The following is a 22,378-nucleotide window of genomic DNA, read 5'->3' on the forward strand; positions in this document are numbered from 1 at the left end:
TCTTTAAGAAAACCAGGAACATTTTGGCACTGTGGGAAAAAAAAAGCAACTCATGCTTCAAATGTCATTAATATGTGGAGTGAAATAAGAGAGATTAGTTAATGAACACAAACAGTTGCTCAGACTGAAGTAATTTGGAAATTAAATCCGCACCTTCAACGTCCATAACTTCAGTAGTAAGCCCTCACTATTATCTCCAATTCATCCATACACAACCACCATAGACTCCTAGAGTCATGGAAACAGGCCCTTCAGCCCAACTCTTCCATGTGGACCAAGATGTTCCATCCAAGCTGGTCCCGTTTGCCTACATTTGCCCAACATCCAAGCCAGTGGATATTTTTTCGGCAGAAGTTCTAGACAAATTCTTGATTAGAACGGATGTCAAGGGTTATGGGGCGAGGGCAGGAAAATGGGATTAGGAGGCAGAGATCAGCCATAATTGAATGGAGGAGTAGACTTCATGGGCTGAATTCTACTATAATAACTTGTGAACATGATCCCTGATCAGAAACTTGGTAACCTTCATTAATTCGTTGCATGTTTTCTCACTCTTGTTTGTCTGGTTGCTGTTAGTTTTACTGCACACGAATGAGTCACAGTGGCAGCACGGTGGCTCAGTGGTAGAGTTGCTACCTCATAGCGCCAGAGACCCGGGCTCAATCATGACTACGAGTGCTGTCTGTATGGAGTTTGTACGTTCTCCCTGTGACCACGTGTTTTCGAAGGTTTCCTCCCACATTCCAAAGATGAGCAGATTTCTAGGATAATTTGACTTCCATAAAAATGAAAATTGTCTCTATTGTGCAGGATAGAACTAGTGGAAGGGGCGATTGCTGCTTGGCGCAGACTCGGTAGGCCGAAGGGCCTGTTCCACACTGTATCTCTTAACTAATCTAAACTAAACCAGAATGTAAGAAGAAACTGCAGATGCTGCGTTCACACCGAAGATTAACTCAGTGAGACAGGCAGAAACTCTGCAGAAAAGGAATAGTTGACTTTACGGGTCCCCTCATCAGGCCCTTCATTCCACCGAGTCCACGCCGACCATCGATCACCCGCTCACACCAGTTCTATGACCCGGAATCTCAACTATTCTTGTTGGCCCGAGAGTCTGAAGAAGGGACCTGACTCGAAATGTCGCCTATCCATTTTCTCCACAGATGGTATCTGACTCACTGAGTTACTCCAGCACTTTGTGCCTTTTTGTATGTAAATCAACATCTGCAGTTCCTCGTGTCTCCTGGAATAGACATTAGGCTGCCAAAGGATTGGACCAAGCTGAGAAATAAGAGGGATGGGGTTGTGCTCCCTGTAGCTCCAGGAAATGTGACAGCATTTGGGCTTACAATAGACAATAGACAATAGGTACAGGAGTAGGCCATTCGGCCCTTCAATGTTCTGATATTTAATGTTTTGTCAAACAACATTTTGTGCCCAGAGGTGGGACTTCAATGAAAGAAATAAAAGGCAGAAAATCCGAGAAGCCATGACAGTGTGGGCTGACCAATGATGGAGTATTCTCACAAAGCGCTTCCTCATTTACTTTTAAAAGTGTTCAAGAGCAAGACTTGAAAGAGAAGACTTGCTGCTCTGTGCCATCTTGCCCAATGGTAGTGCAGCTGGTACAACCGCTGCCTCACAGCACCAGAAACCCCGGTTCGATCCTGGCCTCGGGTGCTATCTGTGTGGAGTTTGCACGTTCTCCCTGCGATCTATGGGTGCTCTGGTCAAGAGTCAAGAGAGAGGGTCAATAGAGAGTTTATTGCCATGTGTCCCAGAGAGGACAATGAAATTCTTGCTTGTTGCAGCACAACAGAGTATTGTAAGCATAAATACAGAAAGGTTCAGTGTGTCTATATAGCATAGACCAAATAGATACACATAAATTAGACAGATAAAGTACAATAGGCTGTTATAGTTCAGAGTTTGTTTGATGGTGAGTTTATTAGTCTGATGGCTGTGGGGAAGAAGCTGTTCCTGAACCTGGATGTACCAGATTTCAGGCTCCTGTACCTTTTACCTGAAGGCAGCGGGGAGATGAGTGTGTGGCCAGGATGGTGATGTCCTAGATGATGTTGAGTGCCATTTTGAGGCAGCAACTGCGATAAATCCCTTCGATGGTAGGGAGGTCAGAGCCGATGATGGACTGGCCAGTGGTCACAACTTTCTGCATTCTTTTCCGCTCCTGGAAGCTCAAGTTGCTGAATGAAGCCACGATGCAACCAGTCAGCATGCTCTCTGCTGTGCACCTGTAGAAGTTCTAGAGAGTCCTCTTTGACATACCAACTCTCCGTAATCTTCTCAGGAAGTAGAGGCGTTGATGTGCTTTCTTTATAATTGCATCAGTGTGCAAGAGAGATCTTTAGAAATATGCACGCCCAGGAATTTGAAGTTCTTGTCCCATTCCACCATCCCTGTTGATATAAACGGGACTGTGGGTCCCCATCCTACCCATTCCAAAGTCCACAATCAGTTCATTGGTTTTGCTGGTGTTGAGAGCCAGGTTATTGTGCTGGCACCATATGGTTAGTCGGTCGATTTCACTTCTATACTCTGACTCATCCCCATCAGTGATACGTCCCACAACAGTGGTGTCGTCGGCGAACTTGATGATGTAGTTCACACTATGTCCGGCTACACAGTCATGAGTATAGAGTGAGTACAGCAGGGGGCTGAGCACGCAGCCTTGAGGTGCTCCCGTGCTAATTGTTATCGAGGATGACACATTTCCACCAATACGGGCAGACTGTGGTCTGTGAATGAGGAAGTCGAGGATCCAATTGCAGAGGGATGCGCAGATCTGAGAGCTTGGTAACCAGCTTGGAGGGGACTATGGTGTTAAACACTGAACTGTAGTCAATGAATAACAGCCTGACATATCTTGGTTCTTGGTTTCTTGGTCCTCCAAAATATTCCAAATGGAATTTAAACTGGAGGTGGTGGAAGGAGGACTTAAGCCAGAAAGGGGTATTGGGAAGAAAGAGCTACCTTAAATTTAGTTGCATCTGGTTGGGTAACTATAGTAGGGTGGAGATTATTCCATACTTTAATTGTGCGGGGGAAGAACGAATTGCTGTACACATCTGTCTTTGTAGCTGGAATCACAAATTGGATCGAATGCCCTCGTCTGCTCCTAATTGGTTTGGGTTTGGTGTAGGTCATGTAATCTATATCGAGCTGGCCATTTAACATTTTGTAAAAACAGGTCAAACGGTGAGCTTCACGTCTGTCTTGGAGAGGGTTCCACCCCAGAGAATTCAGAAGTTTGGTAACACTCGCTTCTCACTCATAGGTGTTAGTAATAAATCGAGCGGCCTGTCTTTGGACACGTTCGATGGAAGAAATGTTTTTATTTGTGTATGGGTCCCATGCTGCAACTGCATAGTCCAAATGAGGTCTAATGAGGGTGAAGTATAGCTTCTCCTTGACAGAAGTTGAACAACGATGAAAGTTGCGCCTCAGAAAATTTAGGACACCTGTTGCTTTCACCGTTACATGATGAGTCTGACCATTCCAACGCAGATCATTCTGCAATTTGATGCCAAGATACTTGATTTGTTTGGATTCTTCAAGGGTGGCACCAAGTATATTGTAAGATGTTTCACCTGGATTCCTCTTCCTGGTGACATGCATGGTTTCACATTTGGAAAGGTTGAACTGCATACCCCATTGTTGTGACCACTCAACCATTGTATCGAGATCCTTTTGGAGAGCATCTTCATCATCAGCTGACTTAATTGGACAGTACAGCAAACAATCATCAGCGAATAGTCTGGTCGTGCTTGCAACTTTTTCATGGATGTCATTTATATAAAGCAAAAATGTACTGTGCCCTGAGGTGTACCACTCAACACTGGATGCCAATTGGAAGTCTTTCCGTTCACACACACACGCTGAAGACGTTTTGTCAGGAAACTGGAAATCCATCGTTTCGTGTTGAAACGAATGCCATAGGTCAAGCTTCCGAAGCAGTCTCTGGTGTGGGATGACATCAAATGCTTGAGTTTTTGTTGTCCAAGTTGTCCAGAGCGGAGTGGAGAGCCAGTGAGATTGCATCCACTGTTGATCTGTTGTGACGGTAAGCGTTGATCTGTTGTGGCGGTAAGCACAGTCATACCACACGGAAACAGGTCCCTCGGAACAACTCGTCCCTGCCGACCAAGAAGCTCCATCTAAGCTATCCCCAATTGCCTGCATTTGGCCCCTATCTCTAAAATAGTGGGGAGCGGGACAAAACTTGGCAAGTGATAGGTGGATACAAGCGAGTGGGGAGTTGGGCTGATGGGTGGACAAAGGCCAGAGATGAAAAGGAGACAAAAATGTGTCAGATTCGGAGAAAAGGGGAGTGAAATGTGGAAGAGGTCGGGGGTGAAAGAGAGGAGGCGGGATAGCGGGTGAAATGGGCATGCATTGGGGTAGGACCAAAGAAAATAGTGGAGGGGTAGGGGGGGGGGGGTGGGAGTGGTGATGAGCTCTAAAGCTGGAGAAATCATTGTTCATGCCATTGCCTGACTTGCTGAGTTCCTCCAGCACTTTGTGATTTACTCAAGGTTCCAGCATCTGCAGTTCCCTGTATCTCTTTGTTGGGATTTTTACACCATGGTTTCTTTCTGTAAATGATTAGGAAACTTGTGAAATTCTAGCTTGCAGGAAATAAGGATTTGGGTGTCTTTAGGTTGGTATCGTTTGGGATTCAGGCATGTGGAAAAGCAACTCAAAACAAAGGAACTATAATGGGCCTGTCCCACGTAGGCGATATTTTCGGCTACTGCCGGCGACTGTCATAGTCGTAGCAGGTCGCCGAAAAACTTGCGATTGGACCCCCCTACGACAATGTCTACGACAACCTACCACTTAGTCGACGTCAAGCTACGGCAAGATACCGACAACCGGCAACCCATTAGGACGTCCACCTACAACCACAGCTATGACAACCTACAGTATGTCCACCCGCGACAAGGTAAGACAATTCAGTCGCTGGTACCTGTCGCCGGTTGACGTGGGTTGACATAGGTAGTTGCCAATGGAATTTACCAAAGTCAGCACCGGCGACAACCTATGTCCGCACCTACGTCAGGAGAAGACAAGCTACGCTCATTGGCGTCAAGCCGACTGTCTCCAAAAAATGTAAAAATCCAGCGGCGACCATAAAAATGCTACGACTCTTTGGGCGACTGATGAAACTACTCACGACCATACAGGCGACACCCCGGCAACCATGTGGCGAGAGCCTAGTCGCCTGTAGTCGCCTAAAAAATCACCTAAGTGGGACATGGGCATTAGTGTATTTTTTACTCGATTGCTGTTGTCCCATTTTCTCATCCACTCCCTACACATTAAGGACCAATTCACAGAAGCCAATTAACAAACAAATCCGCGCATCTTTGCGATGTGGGAGGAAACTATCAAAATGGCATCAAGTTGGGAAAAGGGGAAGTACAACGGGATCAGGGGGTCCCAGTACATCAGTCTATGAAAGTAAGCATGCAGGTACAGCAGGCAGTGAAGAAAGCGAATGGCATGTTGGCCTTTATAACAAGAGGAATCGAATACAGGAGCAAAGAGGTCCTTCTGCGGTTGTACAGAGCCCTAGTGAGACCACACCTGGAGTGTTGTGTGCAGTTTTGGTCCCCTAATTTGAGGAAGGACATTCTTGCTATTGAGGGAGTGCAGCGTAGGTTTACAAGCTTAATTCCCGGGATGGCGGGACTGCCATATGCTGAGAGAATGGAGCAGCTGGGCTTGTACACTCTGGAGTTGAGAAGGATGAGAGGGTTTCTCATTGAAACATATAAGATTGTTAAGGGCTTGGACACGCTAGAGGCAGGAAACATGTTCCCGATTTTGGGGGAGCCCAGAACCAGGGGCCACAGTTTAAGAATAAGGAGTAAGCCATTTAGAATGGAGACGAGGAAACACTTTTTCTCACAGAGAGTTGTGAGTCTGTGGAATTCTCTGCCTCAGAGGCAGGTTGGAGGCAGGTTCTCTGGATGCTTTCAAGAGAGAGCTAGATAGGGCTCTTAAAAATAGCGGAGTCAGGGGATATGGGGTGAAGGCAGGAACGGGGTACTGATTGGGGATGATCAGCCATGATCACATTGCGGTGCTGGCTCAAAGGGCCGACTGGTCTCCTACTGCACCTATTGTCAATTGTCTATTGTCTATTGAAACAAGCCCCAGATGGTCAACAAGCACCAGGCGGCTTACCCCAAGGTGTTTAACACCATAGCCGGGGACATCAACAAATCCAACCTGAAGAAATTGTTCCCTAACTTCCACCAACATGTCTCCTGCAGCACCAGAGGACCAAACACCCTCTGCAATTGGATCCTCGACTTCCTCTTCCACAGATCACAGTCTGTCCATATTGGTGGAAATATGTCATCCTCGATAACAATCAGCATGGGAGCACCTCAAGGCTGCGTGCTCAGCCCCTTGCTGTACTCACTCTATACTCATGACTGTGTAGCTGGACATAGTGCGAACTCCATCATTAAGTTCGCCGACAACACCACTGTTGTGGGACGAATCACTGATTGTGACGAGTCATAGTATAGAAGTGAGATCGACTGATTGACTAAATGGTGCCAACACAATAACCTGGCACTCTACACCAGCAAAACCAAGAAATTGATTGTGGACTGGAAGGGGTAGTATGGGGACCCACAATCCCATTTATATCAACAGGACGATGGTGGAAAGTGTCAAGAACTTCAAATTCCTGGGCGTGGACATCTCTGAAGATCTTTCCTGGACCCAGTACACTGATGCAATTATAAAGAAAGCACATCAGAGCCTCTACTTCCTGAGAAGATTACGGAGAGTTGGTATGTCAAAGAGGACTCTCTCAAACTTCTACAGGTGCACAGTAGAGAGCATGCTGACTGGTTGCATCATGGCTTGGTTCGGCAACTTGAGCGTCCAGGAGCGGAAAAGAATGCATAAAGTTGTGACCACTGCCCAGTCCATCATCGGCTCTGACCTCCCCATCATCGAAGGGATCTATCGTAGTCACTGCCTCAAAACGGCTGCCAACATCATCAAGAACCCACACCATCCTGGCCACACACTCATCTCTCTGCTGCCATCAGGTAGAAACATAGAAACATAGAAAATAGGTGCAGGAGTAGGCCATTCGGCCCTTCGAGCCTGCACCGCCATTCAATATGATCATGGCGGATCATCCAACTCAGTATCCTGTACCTGCCTTCTCTCCATACCCCCTCTTCCATTTAGCCACAAGGGCCACATCTAACTCCCTCTTAAATATAGCCAAATGAACTGGCCTCAACTACCTTCTGTGGCAGAGAATTCCAGAGATTCACCACTCTCCGTGTGAAAAATATTTTCCTCATCTCGGTCCTAAAAGATTTCCCCCTTATCCTTAAACTGTGACCCCTTGTTCTGGACTACCCCCAACATCGGGAACAATCTTCCTGCATCTAGCCTGTCGAACCCCTTAAGAATTTTATAAGTTTCTATAAGATCCCCCCTCAATCTTCTAAATTCTAGCGAGTACAAACCGAGTCTATCCAGTCTTTCTTCATATGAAAGTCCTGACATCCCAGGAATCAGTCTGGTGAACCTTCTCTGTACTCTATGGCAAGATCTCAGAATCTCAGACAAGATCTATGAAACTCAGACAAGTCAGAAGATCCCCCATTCTTCCACACATCCTCTCTTTCTCTCTCGGTAGCAGCAAAACACAATTAACCACAGCTCCAAGAAGATTTGAAGTGCGATTTATTGCACAATGTAGTAAGTACGCATTTAAAACATTGTCACAATCTTGGTTTCCACTGGACTTTATATTAAAGACTTCAGGCTCAAGAAGTTGTAAGGATTTTTCTCTCCCACATAAATTTGTATGACATACAAGGGAAAAGATTGGGCTGGGTAGAATGTCTTTCCTCAGATTAGGAGACCAAAACAGTACGCAATACTCCAGGTGTGGTCTCACCAAGACCCTGTACAACTGCAGTAGAACCTCCCTGCTCCTATACTCAAATCCTTTTGCTATGAATGCTAACATACCATTCGCTTTCTTCACTGCCTGCTGCACCTGCATGCCTACTTTTAATGACTGGTGTACCATGACACCCAGGTCTCGTTGCATCTCCCCTTTTCCTAATTGGCCACCATTCAGATAATAGTCTACTTTCCTGTTTTTGCCACCAAAGATAACCTCACATTTATCCACATTATACTGCATCTGCCATGCATTTGCCCACTCACCCAGCCTAACTAAATCTTGTCGTCAAAACCCTCAGAGGGCTTTCAAAAATCGTCATCTTTGCCTCTGCCACTTACTGAGTATTTGAGAAATGTGAAGGCAATCATTAGTGCAAGTAGATAATGAGTGGTAGCCTCTCAAAAGGAAAGGACTTAAAACTAGGAACATCATTATGAAACTGGAAACAGCTTGCAGTATTACTGATAAATGCACTTTTCAGTTACCAACCAATGATGGGGAAAAATAGTGTAGCGAACCAGACCATTCCCGGTATTAATTTATTTGTCTGTTTGTTTTGTTTGATTTATGCTGAACTTTTTTTGCTGTTTATTAGGGGTTTTACGGAGCACTCTATTTACATACTTGTGCTGCTGCAAGTAAGTATTTCATGGTTCTGTTTCGGGTCCTATGACACAGGGTGGCACAATAGCGCAACGGTAGAGTTATGCCCCTGTCCCACCTAGGAAACCTGAACGGAAACCTCTGGAGACTTTGCGCCCCACCCAAGGTTTCCGTGCGGTTTCCGGGAGTTTTTGTCAGTCTCCCTACCTGCTTCCACTACCTGCAACCTCCGGCAACCACCTGCAACCTCAGGCAACCGCACGGAAACCTTGGGTGGGGCACAAAGTCTCCAGAGGTTTCCGCTTAGGTTTCATAAGTGGGACAGGGGCATTACTGAAGTATATATGGACTTCAGTAAGGCCTTTGACAAGGTTCCTCACGGAAGGTCGGTTAAGAAGGTTCAATTGTTGGGTATTAATGGTGGAGTAGCAAGATGGATTCAACAGTGGCTGAATGGGAGATGCCAGAGAGTAATGGTGGATGGTTGTTTGTCAGGTTGGAGGCCAGTGACTAGTGGGGTGCCACAGGGATCTGTGTTGGGTCCACTGTTGTTTGTCATGTACATCAATGATCTGGATGATGGTGTGGTAAATTGGATTAGTAAGTATGCAGATGATACTAAGATAGGTGGGGTTGTGGATAATGAAATAGATTTTCAAAGTCTACAGAGAGATTTATGCCAGTTGGAAGAGTGGGCTGAAAGATGGCAGATGGAGTTTAATGCTGATAAGTGTGAGGTGCTACACCTTGGCAGGACAAATCAAAATAGGATGTACATGGTAAATGGCAGGGAATTGAAGAATGCAGGTGAACAGGGGGATCTGGGAATAACTGCACGGTTCCCTGAAAGTGGAATCTCATGTAGATAGGGTGGTAAAGAAAGCTTTTGGTGTGCTGGCCTTTATAAATCAGAGCATTGAGTATAGAAGTTGGGATGTAATGTTAAAATTGTACAAGGCATTGGTGAGGCCAATTCTGGAGTATGGGGTACAATTTTGGTCGCCAAATTATAGGAAGGACGTCAACAAAATAGAGAGTGTACAGAGGAGATTTACTAGAATGTTGCCTGGGTTTCAGCAACTAAGTTACAGAGAAAGGTTGAACAAGTTAGGGCTTTATTCTTTGGAGCGCAGAAGGTTAAGGGGGGACTTGATAGAGGTCTTTAAAATGATGAGAGGGATAGACAGAGTTGACGTGGATAAGCTTTTCCCACTGAGAATAGGGAAGATTCTAACAAGGGGACATGACTTGAGAATTAAGGGACAGAAGTTTAGGGGTAACATGAGGGGGAACTTCTTTACTCAGAGAGTGGTGGCTGTGTGGAATGAGCTTCCAGTGAAGGTGGTGGAGGCAGGTTCGTTTTTATCATTTAAAAATAAATTGGATAGTTATATGGACGGGAAAGGAATGGAGGGTTATGGTCTGAGTGCAGGTAGATGGGACTAGGGGAGAATACGTGTTCGGCACGGAGTAGAAGGGTATAGGTGGCCTGTTTCCGTGCTGTAATTGTTATATGGTTATATGGTTATATTACTGCCTCACAGCGCCAGAGACCCGGGTTCGATCCTAACCACGGGTGCTGTCTTTATAGAATTTATATGTTCTCTCTGTGACCGCGTGGGTTTTCTCTGGGTGCTCCGGTTTCCCCCCACACTTCAAAGGCATGCAGGTTTGTAGATTAAATGTGTAAGAAAGAACTACAGATGCTGGTTTAAATCGAAGGTAGACACAAAATGCTGGAGTATCTCAGCGGGTGAGGCAGAGAGAAGATTGTAAATTGTCCCCGGTGTGTAGGATAGTGTTAGTGTAATGGGGATCACTGGTCGGCGTGGACTCGGTTAGCTACAGGCCCTGTTTCCGTGCTGTATCTCTAAACTAAACTAAACTATAAAAAGCACTCTTGAGTCTTCACCCTCTATTTACATTATCTGCTTGCAGCTTAAAATCGAAGATTATTTTGCCTGAAACTGTGGCTTTGGGAATCATTGAAATTCCAATCCAATTTGCAATTGTTTGTCAGAGTTTTGCATTAAAACTTATTTTCTTGGATCTGCGAAGCAGGATTTACGGAAAGTTGGCACTTAGATATTTCTTGGCAGCATCTCCCATGCAAAACTGTACCAAGATGTGGCAGTCTGCATAGTAGTTGATCATTTATTGCCAAACATATGTGCAAAATCGTGAGTGCCATTTATCACGAGAACTTACATTTGCCGTTTTTGAGACACCGAGTTTTTATTTATCAAATATTTTGTTCCATTTTCCGGGGCAAACTAAAGAGACTCAACTCCATGGAAATAGCAACACACTCATAAAGTGACCCAGCATTGAATCATACTTTCCAATGTGCAATTCGCTGGAACAACCTCAGAATCAATGCTCTAAAGCAAGAATACAATAACTGCTCTTCTTGGCACAGAGAGACGAAAAAATATGAATAACTTCTCTTTTCTCTCCTCAGAGGTTAGTTTGCTAACCAAAGACATGCATACTTAAACCCAGGTCAGTGCAAGGATTTATTGGCTAAGAGACTGCCCCACCCAATGACTAAATGCTACATAACTGTTTGTACCTTTGAAAACCTCAATATATTATGGATGCCATTATTTTTTTTAATTCTCATTCCCACTGTAGTTTTGGAAAATAATCTCAAATTTCAATTCAAAGGAGATGAAACAAATTATATTTTCAAATCATATCCCAAGCTAGCAATAAAAAATCTTATGGTCATTACACTGGCTATTTTTTCTACCACCATTACAGTAGTAGACTCGAATTATTAGACTTGCGTTCCAGACTCGAAGCAGAGCAACATAATATTTTTAAGTAAAACGCAAGGCGCTGGAGTTACACTCAGGAAGTCAGGCAGCATCTCTGCAGGACATGGATAGGTGACACTTTGGGTTGGGACCCTTCATCAGACCCTCTGGAGGTGCTTCATGATGGGACAAAGCCTGCCAAGTGGTGTGTGCATACAGGTGAGGGATTTTTTTTTTTTGCCTTAGGCCAAAGGCTAGAACTGAAAAGGAGAAGAAGGTGTCAGATAAGGAGAGATCTGGTTTCCAATAAAATCTGCTTAAAGGCCAAATCTGCAAGGAAACCCATCACATCTTCAGATTTGACCACATTAGCTTTATCGGAGTTGAAGATAATCTAATGTTCAGTAGAACGTAAAACATAGAACTGTACAGAACAGAAGAAAGATCCTAACCAAAATGTCACCTATCCATGTTCTCCATGGATGCTGCCTGACCCACTGAGTTAGTCCAGCACTGTGTATTTTTTGTAAACCAGCATCTGCAATTCCTTGTTTCTCCAACGAACAGCACAGCACAGCAAAAGGCCCTTCAGCCCACAATGTCTGTGCCAAACATGATGCCAAGTTAAACTAATCTTCTCTATAACATAGAACAGGACAGGAACATGCCCTTCGGCCCACAATGTCTATGCCGAACATGATGCCAAGTTAAACCAATCTCCTATAGGTAATGGAAAATTGCTGCACAGGAACAGGCCAGGAAAACAATACTTAAGGCTGCAAAGAAAAATTAATATATAATATACAATGTACAACGTTTGATACCTGAAAATGGAAGGCTTTCTCAGCTGCTGCATATCTAGGACTTCTCCTTTGATGAATTCGTAGCATATTCCATTTTGAAAAGTGCAGTAAAGTTCCGGTGAGCAGTTGTGAGCATGGAGAAGCTGGAAGTTTTTCACCTCAGTGTCATGATCCACATAAAGTTCCGTCATGTTGCCGTATATCCTGACGAGCACTACCTCTTCCATATCACGGTCCACGTAACAACCGACTAGCCTGTTTGTGATTCCACTGGTGAAAATCTGGGAACAAAAATGAAAGAGTTTAATTTCTTCTGAAGATGAAAACTCAATACTAGGATTGAATTTCTGCAATGAAGGGCAATACTTTAGTATCTTTCCAAGTGTTATAAAATATCACAACTTAATAATAGGCAAGTATAAATATAGATTCACAAGGAACTACAGATGCTGGAATCTGGAGCAAAACACTGCTTGACACCAGACTCAGGAACAGCTTCTTCTCCTCTGTTATCAGGCTTCTGAACGGTCCTTCCATAAGCTGGGGTACTGTCTGATTCACCTCTACCCCAGCGGACATTGGACTTTGTCTCTGGAACTGATGCGCTATAATGCTGAGAACTATATTCTGCACTCTGTATCTTCCCCTTTGCTCTACCTGTTGTACTGGAGTTTGGCTTGATTGTATTTATGTATAGTATTATCTGATTGGATTGTATAGAATACAAAACAAAGCCTTTCACTGTACCTCATTGCAGGTAACAATAATAAACCTAAACTTTTAAAAAGATGTGGTAAAAGCAACATAAGTGGATAAGCATATTTTACTATATCTTATTCTTGATGCCTGTTGATGATCAACACCACAGACGTAATGAACAGTTTGCTGTTCATTAGGATGGAAAAGTCAGTAAGGGCTGAGGTTAACATTCGGAATATTTGAAGTGAATTGCTTTTTTTTTTTCCGATTTATTGATTTATCTGTTATGTTGTGGTGGCACCTGCCTCAACAACCTCTTCCCAGCAGCTTTTTTGTCATTCAGCATCTATGGAGCACAGATAAGGCACCAGTAAATGGGGGAATTAGGGAAGGGCACCAGTAAATGGTGAATTAGGAGAGGGCACCAGTAAATGGGGGAATTAGGGAAGGGCACCAGTAAATGGTGAATTAGGGAAGGGCATCAGTAAATGGTGAATTAGGGGAGGACACCGGTAAAATGTGAATTATGAGAGGGCACCAGTAAATGGGGAATTTGGGAAGGGCATCAGTAAATGGAGGAATTAGGGGAGGACATCCGTAAATGGGGAATTAGATCAAAATGTTATCCTTGTTCAAGATAATTGAAGATTGGCAGAAAACGCACTGCAAATAATGATTAATCTCTGGAATTGATTTCAGATAAATCAAAGGATGTGAAGGTTCATCATTTAGCAACTGAGAATAAAGCTTTCAGCTGTTCAAAGCTCTCACGAGAGAGGTGAAGAAGATAAGAATTTTTGCTTACACTTGGGTCTCAGAATATTACTAATTATGGAGAAATGTGGAACTGCAGAAGCTGAGGTTTATCCTGTAAACCAGCATCTGTAGTTAACCATATAATATAACCATATAACAATTACAGCACGGAAACAGGCCATCTCGACCCCTCTAGTCCGTGCCGAACACATAATCTCCCCTAGTCCCATATACCTGCGCTCAGACCATAACCCTCCATTCCTTTCCCATCCATATAACTATCCAATTTATTTTTAAATGATAAAAACGAACCTGCCTCCACCACCTTCACTGGAAGCTCATTCCACACAGCTACCACTCTCTGAGTAAAGAAGTTCCCCCTCATGTTACCCCTAAACTTCAGTCCCTTAATTCTCAAGTCATGTCCCCTTGTTTGAATCTTCCCTACTCTCAGTGGGAAAAGCTTTTCCACGTCAACTCTGTAGTTGCCAAAGTCTCAGTTTTTCTGTATTATTGCTAATGTTTTGTACTTAGCTCTGCGGAGAAGAAATGGGTGACGTTTCGGGTTGAGACCCTTTGAAGAAGGGTGTCGACCCGAAACGACCCGCTGAGTTACTCCAGCATTTTGTGTCTGCCTTCGGTTTCAACCAGTATCTGCAGTTCTTTCATACAAATTTACTTCATTGTCGAACAAAATTCTAAATAAGAATGAACAGAAACTGACAATGAATCAACACTAGCAGTCAATATAATGTCAGCACCATTGATCCGATGGGCAGTGTTAGACGTGCAGGTTTGTAGGTTAATCAACCCTCTATAAATTTCCCCTAGTGTGTAGGGAGTGGAATAACATAGAACTGGTGAGAACAGGTGATTGCGGGTCGGCATGGACTAGGTGGGCTGAAGAGCCTGTTTCCATGCTGTATCTCCCAATCGATAATATTGCACTCTACGCTTCTATCTTAAATATGGGATTTATCTCTACGATAAAGATATCCTAGAGCTTTTTAAAATACCTTGTGAATTTTAATGGCACCAAATCAAGAAAAAAGTTGCCATCAGTGAGTGTAATGTGCAGAGCTTCAATGAATTTCATGAAAAGATTCTAAAGATAAAAGGGAAACCAGGAACTAGTCACATCGAAATCAAACAAACTAGTGCTTCGTCAAAGAAATACTGAACCCAAAAGAAAATCACCCGACTAAGAAGCAGAAGTGGTCAAAATGTCTGTCAAACCCAGAGGGAGACAAATGAGGTACACTTCAAAGAAAATGAAAATGAGTTTGACATCCTAGATAAAATAAAGTGCTGAGATAACCAGTGGATTCATGCATTTTTATTTTATAGGTGTGGTCGGTAATTTCACAGGGCGCGGGATGAATAATTCCATCACATAATAATCAAACTGGAACATACGTTTCATATCCATATACTGCAAAAATGTAAAATGATCAAGATGGATTTTAAGGAACTGCTGATGTTCTAAACAAATGTTAATGTGCAAATGTAAAGGTGTCGTTTGTAAAGGATTATCAGAAGATTGTTTTACTTGCACTTGCAAAGCATTCAGTATTTTAGAGAAAGCATTTTATCAGGATGCATCACAGCATGGTTTGGGAACAGCTCCATCCCAGACCGCAAGAAATTGCAGTGAATTGTGGATGCAGCCCAGACCAACACACAAATCAACCTCCTTTCTATTGACTCCATTTATACCTCACGCTGCCTCGGTAAGACCAGCAGCATAATCAAGGAGGAGTCCACTCCCTCTTCTTCCCTCTCCCATCGGGCAAAAGGTATAGAAGGTATAGAAGTGTGAACCCTCGTGTTTTCTTTAATCAGACGTTGCTGGCTTTACCATTCACTGGCTCGATTATAATCATGTATTGTCTATCGGCTGGCTGGTTAACATGCAACAAAAGCTTTTCACTCAGCACACGTGATAATAAACAAAAACTGATGTGAATTGAGAGATCAGAGTTTAAAGATTAGAGAGTCAATAGTGTTTTTTAGTGTCATATGTCCCAGATAGAACAATGACATTCTTACTTGCTGCAGCACAACAGAATATGTAAACATAGTACCTGTACACTGTAAATAATATGATAAACGAGAGAAAACAAAGTCCAGTATCTATATGTACACACACACCCACAAGTACACACACACACACACACACACATATATATATATATATACACACATACTCAAAAAACAAACAATAGTAGTGCAATAATAATAATAATAATAATAATAATAGTCTATTGCAGTTCAGAGCTTATTTGAGGTTGTAGTGTTAATAGCCTAGGCTGTGGGGAAGTTGTTCCTGAACCTGGATGTTACGTTTTCAGGCTCCTGTACCTTCTTCCCGAAGGCAGTGGTGAAATGAGTGTGTGGCCAGGATAATAATAATAATAATAATAATAATAATGTTTTGTTTATAGGGACAGTGCATATTAATGAACATTTTCATGTAAATATGCGAGATTGTAGCCAATCAGTAGCTAATTTCTGTCTCTAGTCCCAGGCAAAGGTAGGTGAAGTGTCTTGCCCAAGGACACAACGACAGTACACACTCCAAGCAGGATTCAAACCGGCCACCTTCAGGTTGCCAGCCGAACACTTAGCCCATTGTGTCATCTGTCGTCCTATGGTGTGGGTCTTTGATGATGCTGGCTGCCTTTTTGAGGTGGGGACATCAGAGCCGGTGATGGACTGGGCAGTGGTCACAACTTTTTACAGTCTATTCCGCTCCCGGGCGTTCAAGTTGCCGAACCAGGCCATGATGCAACCAGTCAGTATGCTCTCTACCGTGCACCTGTAGAAGTTCAAAAGAATCCTCTTTGACATGCCGAATCTCCGTAATCGTTTCAGGAGGTAGAGGCGCTGATGTGCTTTATTTATGATTGCATCAGTGTGCTGGGTCCAGGAAAGATCGTTGGAAATATGCACGCCCAGGAATTTGAAGTTTTTGACTCTCTCCACCATCGTCCCATTGATATAAACAGGATTGTGGGTCCTCAACCGTCCTCTTCCAAAGTCGACAATCAGTTCATTAGTTTTACTGGTGTTGAGGGCCAGGTTGTTGTGCTGGCACCATATGGTCAATCAGTCGATCTCACTTCTATACTCTGACTCGTCACCATACTATACTAACATACTGACTCGTCTATACTATACTCTATACTCTGACTCATCACCATCTGTAATTCGTCCAACAACAGTGGTGTCGTCGGCGAACTTGATGATGGAGTGCGCACTGTGTCCGGCTACATAGTCATGAGTATAGGGTGAGTAGAGCAGGGGGCTGAGCATGCAGCCTTGAGGTGCTCCTGTACTGATTGTTAATGAGGGTGAAGTATTTCTGCCAATTCGAACAGACTGTGGTCTGTGGATGAGGAAGTCGAGGATCCAATTGCAGAGGGATGCGCAGAGACCCAGTTCCATGAGCTTGGTAACCAGCTTTTTTAAAAAATCATAAATATTTATTCAAATATTAAAATAATATATACAAAACAAACAAACAAACAAACAAAAATGAAAAACAGAACCCACCACCATAAGACACAACAAATGATAAACTATTATGCAACTATCTTACACTCCTTGTCAAGGATGCATTCAACTCCCTGCGGCGCCCAGCGGTCCCGGAAATCCTTCAGGGTGACCATGGGCAGCGCATAGTCCCTCTCTAACCCCATCCGGGCATGGACTTAAACCCGGAAAAAGGGGCAGGCAGCTGGCTCGGGTAGAGCCGTCCACTGCTTGGCGCCTTGACTCGCGGATGGCCAGCTTGGCCAGGCCCAGGAGCAACCCAACCAGGACATCTTCAGCCCTACCCTCTCCTCTACGCACAGGGTATCCAAAGATGAGGATGGTGGGTGTGAAGTGCAGCCAGAAGGTAAGGAGCAGCCCCTTTAGGTATTCAAACAGTGGCTGCAGCCTCACGCACTCCATGTACACGTGGTACACAGACTCTTCCTGACCGCAAAAATGGCAGGCGGCTGGGTAGTCTGTGAACCGCGAGAGTAACAGGTTGCACGGGATTCCTCGGTGCAGTACCCTCCACCCCAGGTCCACGATGTGGTAACCCGCTTGGAGGGGATGATGGTATTGAACGCCGAGCTGTAGCCTATAAACAACATGACATAAGTGTTTTTATTATCCAAGTGGTTCAGTGCATAGTGGAGAGCCAGTGAGATCGCATCCTCCATTGACCTGTTGTGACGGTACGCGAACTGTAATGGGTCGAGGTTCTTGTTGCGGTAAGAGTTGATTTGCGCCATAACCAACCTCTCAAAGCACCTCATCACCACGGACGTTAGTGCCACTGGTCGATAGTCGTTGAGGCGGTGGGAACCTCAGACCTCATTAATGAGAGGTTGAAAATGTCCGCAAAAACTCCAGCCAGTTGGTCTGCACAGGTTTTGAGAACGACTGGGTATACCATCAGCTCCAGACGCATTCCGAGGTTTCACCCCTCTGAAGGATCTTCTGACGTCGGCTTCTGTGACTGTGACTGTAATGGGGGCTTGGGAAGGCACATCAGTATTCTCCCGATCAAAGCGTGCGTGGAACGCATTGAGCTGCCTCCTGATTTCGCCTTATAGGAGGTGATGGCATTCAAGCCCCGCCACAGCTACCGAACATCTGTCTCATCCTCCAGCTTGGAGCAGATGTCCCTTTTGCCCTTTTTGATGGCCTTACCAAAGTCGTATCTGGACTTGTTCTAGACCTCTGCATCACCAGACCTGAATGCCCGGGATCTTCAGAAGAGTGCGGATCTTATGGCTCATCCAAGGCTTCTGATTGGGAAACACTCGGTAGGTTTTTGTAGGGATGCAGTCCTCCACACATTTCGTTATGAAGTCTGTAACCACTGTGGCGTATTCATTCAGGTCCGTTGCCGAGTCCTTGAACATTGCTAGTCTACTGACTCCAAGCAGTCCTGTAGTTGTTCCTCTGCCCCACCCCCCCCCCCCCCCCCCCCGACCAGCTCTGTACTGTCCTCATCTCTGGGGGTGCGCTCTTCAGTTGCTGCCTGTATGCAGGAAGAAGCAGCACCGCTGAATGGTCGGATTTCCCGAAGTGAGGGCGAGGGATGGAGTGATATCATCCTTGATGTTTGTATGGCAGTGTTCGAGGGTGTTTAATCCTCTGGTGCCGCAGGAGACATGTTGCTGATAGTTTGGGAGTGATTCTTTCAGGTTGGCTTTGTTGAAGTCCCCGGCTATGGTGGTAAACACCTCGGGGTACACTGTCTGGTGTTTGTTGACCACGGCGTGCAGCTCCTCCAGTGCCAGACGGACGTCTACCTGGTGTGGGATGTAGACCGAGGTCAGGATGATGGAGGTGAATTCCCTTGGGAGGTAGAAGGGACGGCACTTCACCACCAGATGTTCCAGGTGTGGAGAGCAGGTTAGACAGAACTGCCACGTCTGAGCACCACGAAGAGTTAACCATGGCTGATGCTCCCGCCACTCCCTTTCCCAGATGCCTGCGTTCGTCCCATACAATGGATGGAGAAGACTACAGGCTGGACAGCTGAGTCTGGGGCGCTGGGGGTGGGCTATGTCTCTGTGAAACAGAACACAGAGCAGTCCCTCAGCTCCCCTTGGTAAAGCAGCCTTGATCTTAAGTCCTCCACTTAATACAGCATGGAAATAGGCTTTCGGCCCACCGAGTCCACGCCATCCATCGCTACCATCAGCGTTTAAACTAGTTCTATATCATCCCACTTTTTCATCAACTCCCTACTCATTAACGGACAATCTACAGAGGCCAATTAACCTACAAACCGGCACATCTTTAGGATGTGGGAGGAAACTGGAGCATATGGAGGTAACCCACATGGTCACAGGGAGAACGTGCAAACTCCGCACAGACAACACCCGAGGTCAGGATCAAACCCGGGATGATCAAAACTCCGACGTCGGGACAGATTTCTGAATCGGCCACTTCCTTACTGGAGACAGCAGCTTCAGGATGTCATGTATCTTTGTGGATGGCTCGATTGTAATCATGTACAGTCTTTTCACTGACTGGTTAGCACGCAACAAAACGCTTTACACTGCTTCTGTGACAATAAACTAAACTATACTTCATTTTTAATTCTATATTTCAATTAGGCCATCAACACTTAAACACTGGCCCAGTATGGTGTTGGTTGTACTTTTGATGCAATTAGGGCGCAGGCTATGATTGCGATAATTTAATAATTTTTTCTCTCACTTTATACTCACAGATAAACTAAAATGTGTGCTAGTTACCAGGCAAGGACTGCAAGGTTGAATAAACCTGTCACTGTTGTTTAATGGGACAGGCAGCATCTCTGGAGAGAAGGAAAGTGGCGCGACTCACCCATTGCAGCGGCCCCTACAGCCTGTCTGTCTTTTTTTTATTTTTTGTCTAGTTAAATGTAGTGTTGGTGTTTTTTTAATACTGGTTTTAAATGTGTATATGTGGGGGGCGGGGGGAGGGGGAAACTGTTTAAAATCTCTTCCCTGTCCGGGAGACCCGACCTTTTCCCTGTCGGGTCTCCGTTGTCGTTGGGGCCTAGCACCGTGGAGCGGCCTCCAACCTGAACGACCCGGGGGCTCGGGAGACTGCGGAGCTGCGGACTACTCACCATCGTGGGGCTGGCCGGCCTCGGAGCGTGGGGAGCGGTGGTGACTCGCTGCTGCGACTCGACTCCTGGGGCTCGGAGGCTCCAGCAATGCAGCCGCAGGTCCGGTGGACCGGGACATCGGGAGCTCGCGGGTCCGGGTGGAGAGACCGCTTCCCGGAGCTCCCGCAACGCGACTTCTCCAGCCCGTGTCTCGGGGTTGGAACGACCCGGAGCGGGGCCGTACATCGCCCGGCGCGGCTTCATGGCCGTGGGACTCACCAGCGCCCGTGGGGGCTCCAACATTGCGACTTTTAGACCAGGAGCGGGGCCGTAAATCGCCCGGCACAGCCTAAAATGGCCGTGGGACTTAGCATCGCCCGCCTGGGGCTTGGACATCGGGAGAGAAATGGAGAACAGGGGAGAGAAAAGACTTTGCCTTCCATCACAGTGGGTCACTGTGATGGATGTTTGTGTGAATTTAATTGTGTGTATGTCTGTAGGAAATTGTCTTTGTTTGTATGGCTGTGGAAACGAAATTTCGTTTGAGCCTCACTGAGGCTCAAATGACAATAAATGGTATTGTATTGTATTGTATGTTTCAGGTTGAGATCCTTCCTCAGACCTGACCCGAAACATCGCCCATTCCTTCTCTCCAAAGATGCAGCCGAGTCCCGTTGAGTTACTCCCGCATTTTGTGTCTATCTTTGGTTTGAACCGACATCTGCAGTTCCTCCCTACACACTGTCGATTTAATGTTTTGTGTTACGTAAAGAAGGGAAAGAAGGTCTTCCGTTAATTTTACTTTCTAATAGAAAAGTAGACAAATGCCCCATTTTCTTTGTTTGATCGTGTGGTTTGTGGAGTTTTCCATGAATGCTGCTAAATGGGGAAAGTGAATCTTGTAATGTCCCAGGAAAACTCGCATTTACGACATGATAAAACCTCAGGAAACAACCTTTGGTAAATTCACATTTTACACATACATAGCAGTCAAACAACAAATATCCCCATGGTGTAAGTGTTTATATCAAAAAACATTGCGGTCTTACTTGAAAAAACACGGGCGCACTCATCTAATATGATGTTGTATTTATTGTACTTCTTTTGGACTTATTAAATACAGACATTTAGTGATGGTCTTATTTATTTTACAAAGAACTGGCTATACCCCATTAACATACAATGCTGTTAGCGTTTGTTCCAACTGACTAGTTCTTTCCGATAAAAGCATGAAGAACCAAGGCAGAAATATTGTACATTTCCAAACCACTTGGCGTAACGATTCGTAAGGGAATTGCTTGGGGACTCTGGTTAAGCTCATGCGATGATCTCTGGGCAAAATATGAAGCAACATCTTCAGCTAAAAATAAAAGATGCTGATGAGATCCTAATTCTTCTCAGCTGGACAGGGATCAAGAAGATAGATGTCAGAGTATTATAGTCACTGCTCAGTCACTGATTCTGCTTTAAACAGAAAGGAACCACAGCAAATTAACATTATAAGGGTGACGCAGCTGATAGAGCCAATGCCTCACAGCGTCAGAGACGCAGGTTCCATCCTGACCACGGATGCTGTCTGTGTGGAGTTTGCAGGTTCTCCCTGTGACCGTGTGGGTTTCCTCCAGGTCCTCCGGTTTCCTCCCACATCCTAAACATGTGCGGGTTTGTGGATTAATTGGCACTCAGTAAATTGTTCCCAGTGTGTAGGAGAATGGTAGAATCCAGGAGGAATTGCTGACAATAATGCGAGAATTAAGATTAATCTAAATAGGTGATCAGTAAGGTCTTGGTAGGCCAATGGGCCCGTTTCCATGCTGTATCATTCAATAAGTTCACAATTATACTCCTGACTATCTCCACTATTATATGAACCAAAAACAAAATATTCGTCAGGTGTAAAACAGGCCAAGGGAAAGGATTAGTTTGTATTTTCACAAGTGACCTTATTGAAAACTGCTTCCACTTCCAATGTGCTATCACTTTGCAGCCAATTTGACGTATGCTTTTTCCACTGTCTTTCCAACATCCTGTACACTGGCATGCTGGTGTGTGCAGGGTAGTCGTGTGTCCCACCCTCTACATGACCTGATCCAAAGTATAAAGCAAGGAAGAAGGGAGGGGTTACAGCAAATAAATAAAATGGGAAACACATCACTTTTCTTTGAGACGGACTTCT

The 22,378-nt window shown here is 44.9% G+C and overlaps 1 protein-coding gene across 1 annotated transcript in view; it reads right to left on the reverse strand.

Annotated features, from left to right (window-relative positions):
• LOC116984349 (ethanolamine kinase 1-like) overlaps nucleotides 1-22,378 on the reverse strand; it is a 331,741-nt gene that overhangs the window by 278,199 nt on the left and 31,164 nt on the right. The window contains exon 2 of the mRNA XM_033038497.1: nucleotides 12,162-12,421. Coding sequence (XP_032894388.1) covers nucleotides 12,162-12,421 — 260 coding nt within the window. The remainder of the gene's footprint in view (nucleotides 1-12,161; nucleotides 12,422-22,378) is intronic.

This window comes from Amblyraja radiata, chromosome 20 (genome assembly GCF_010909765.2).
Source record: "Amblyraja radiata isolate CabotCenter1 chromosome 20, sAmbRad1.1.pri, whole genome shotgun sequence".
Lineage (NCBI taxonomy): Eukaryota > Metazoa > Chordata > Chondrichthyes > Rajiformes > Rajidae > Amblyraja > Amblyraja radiata.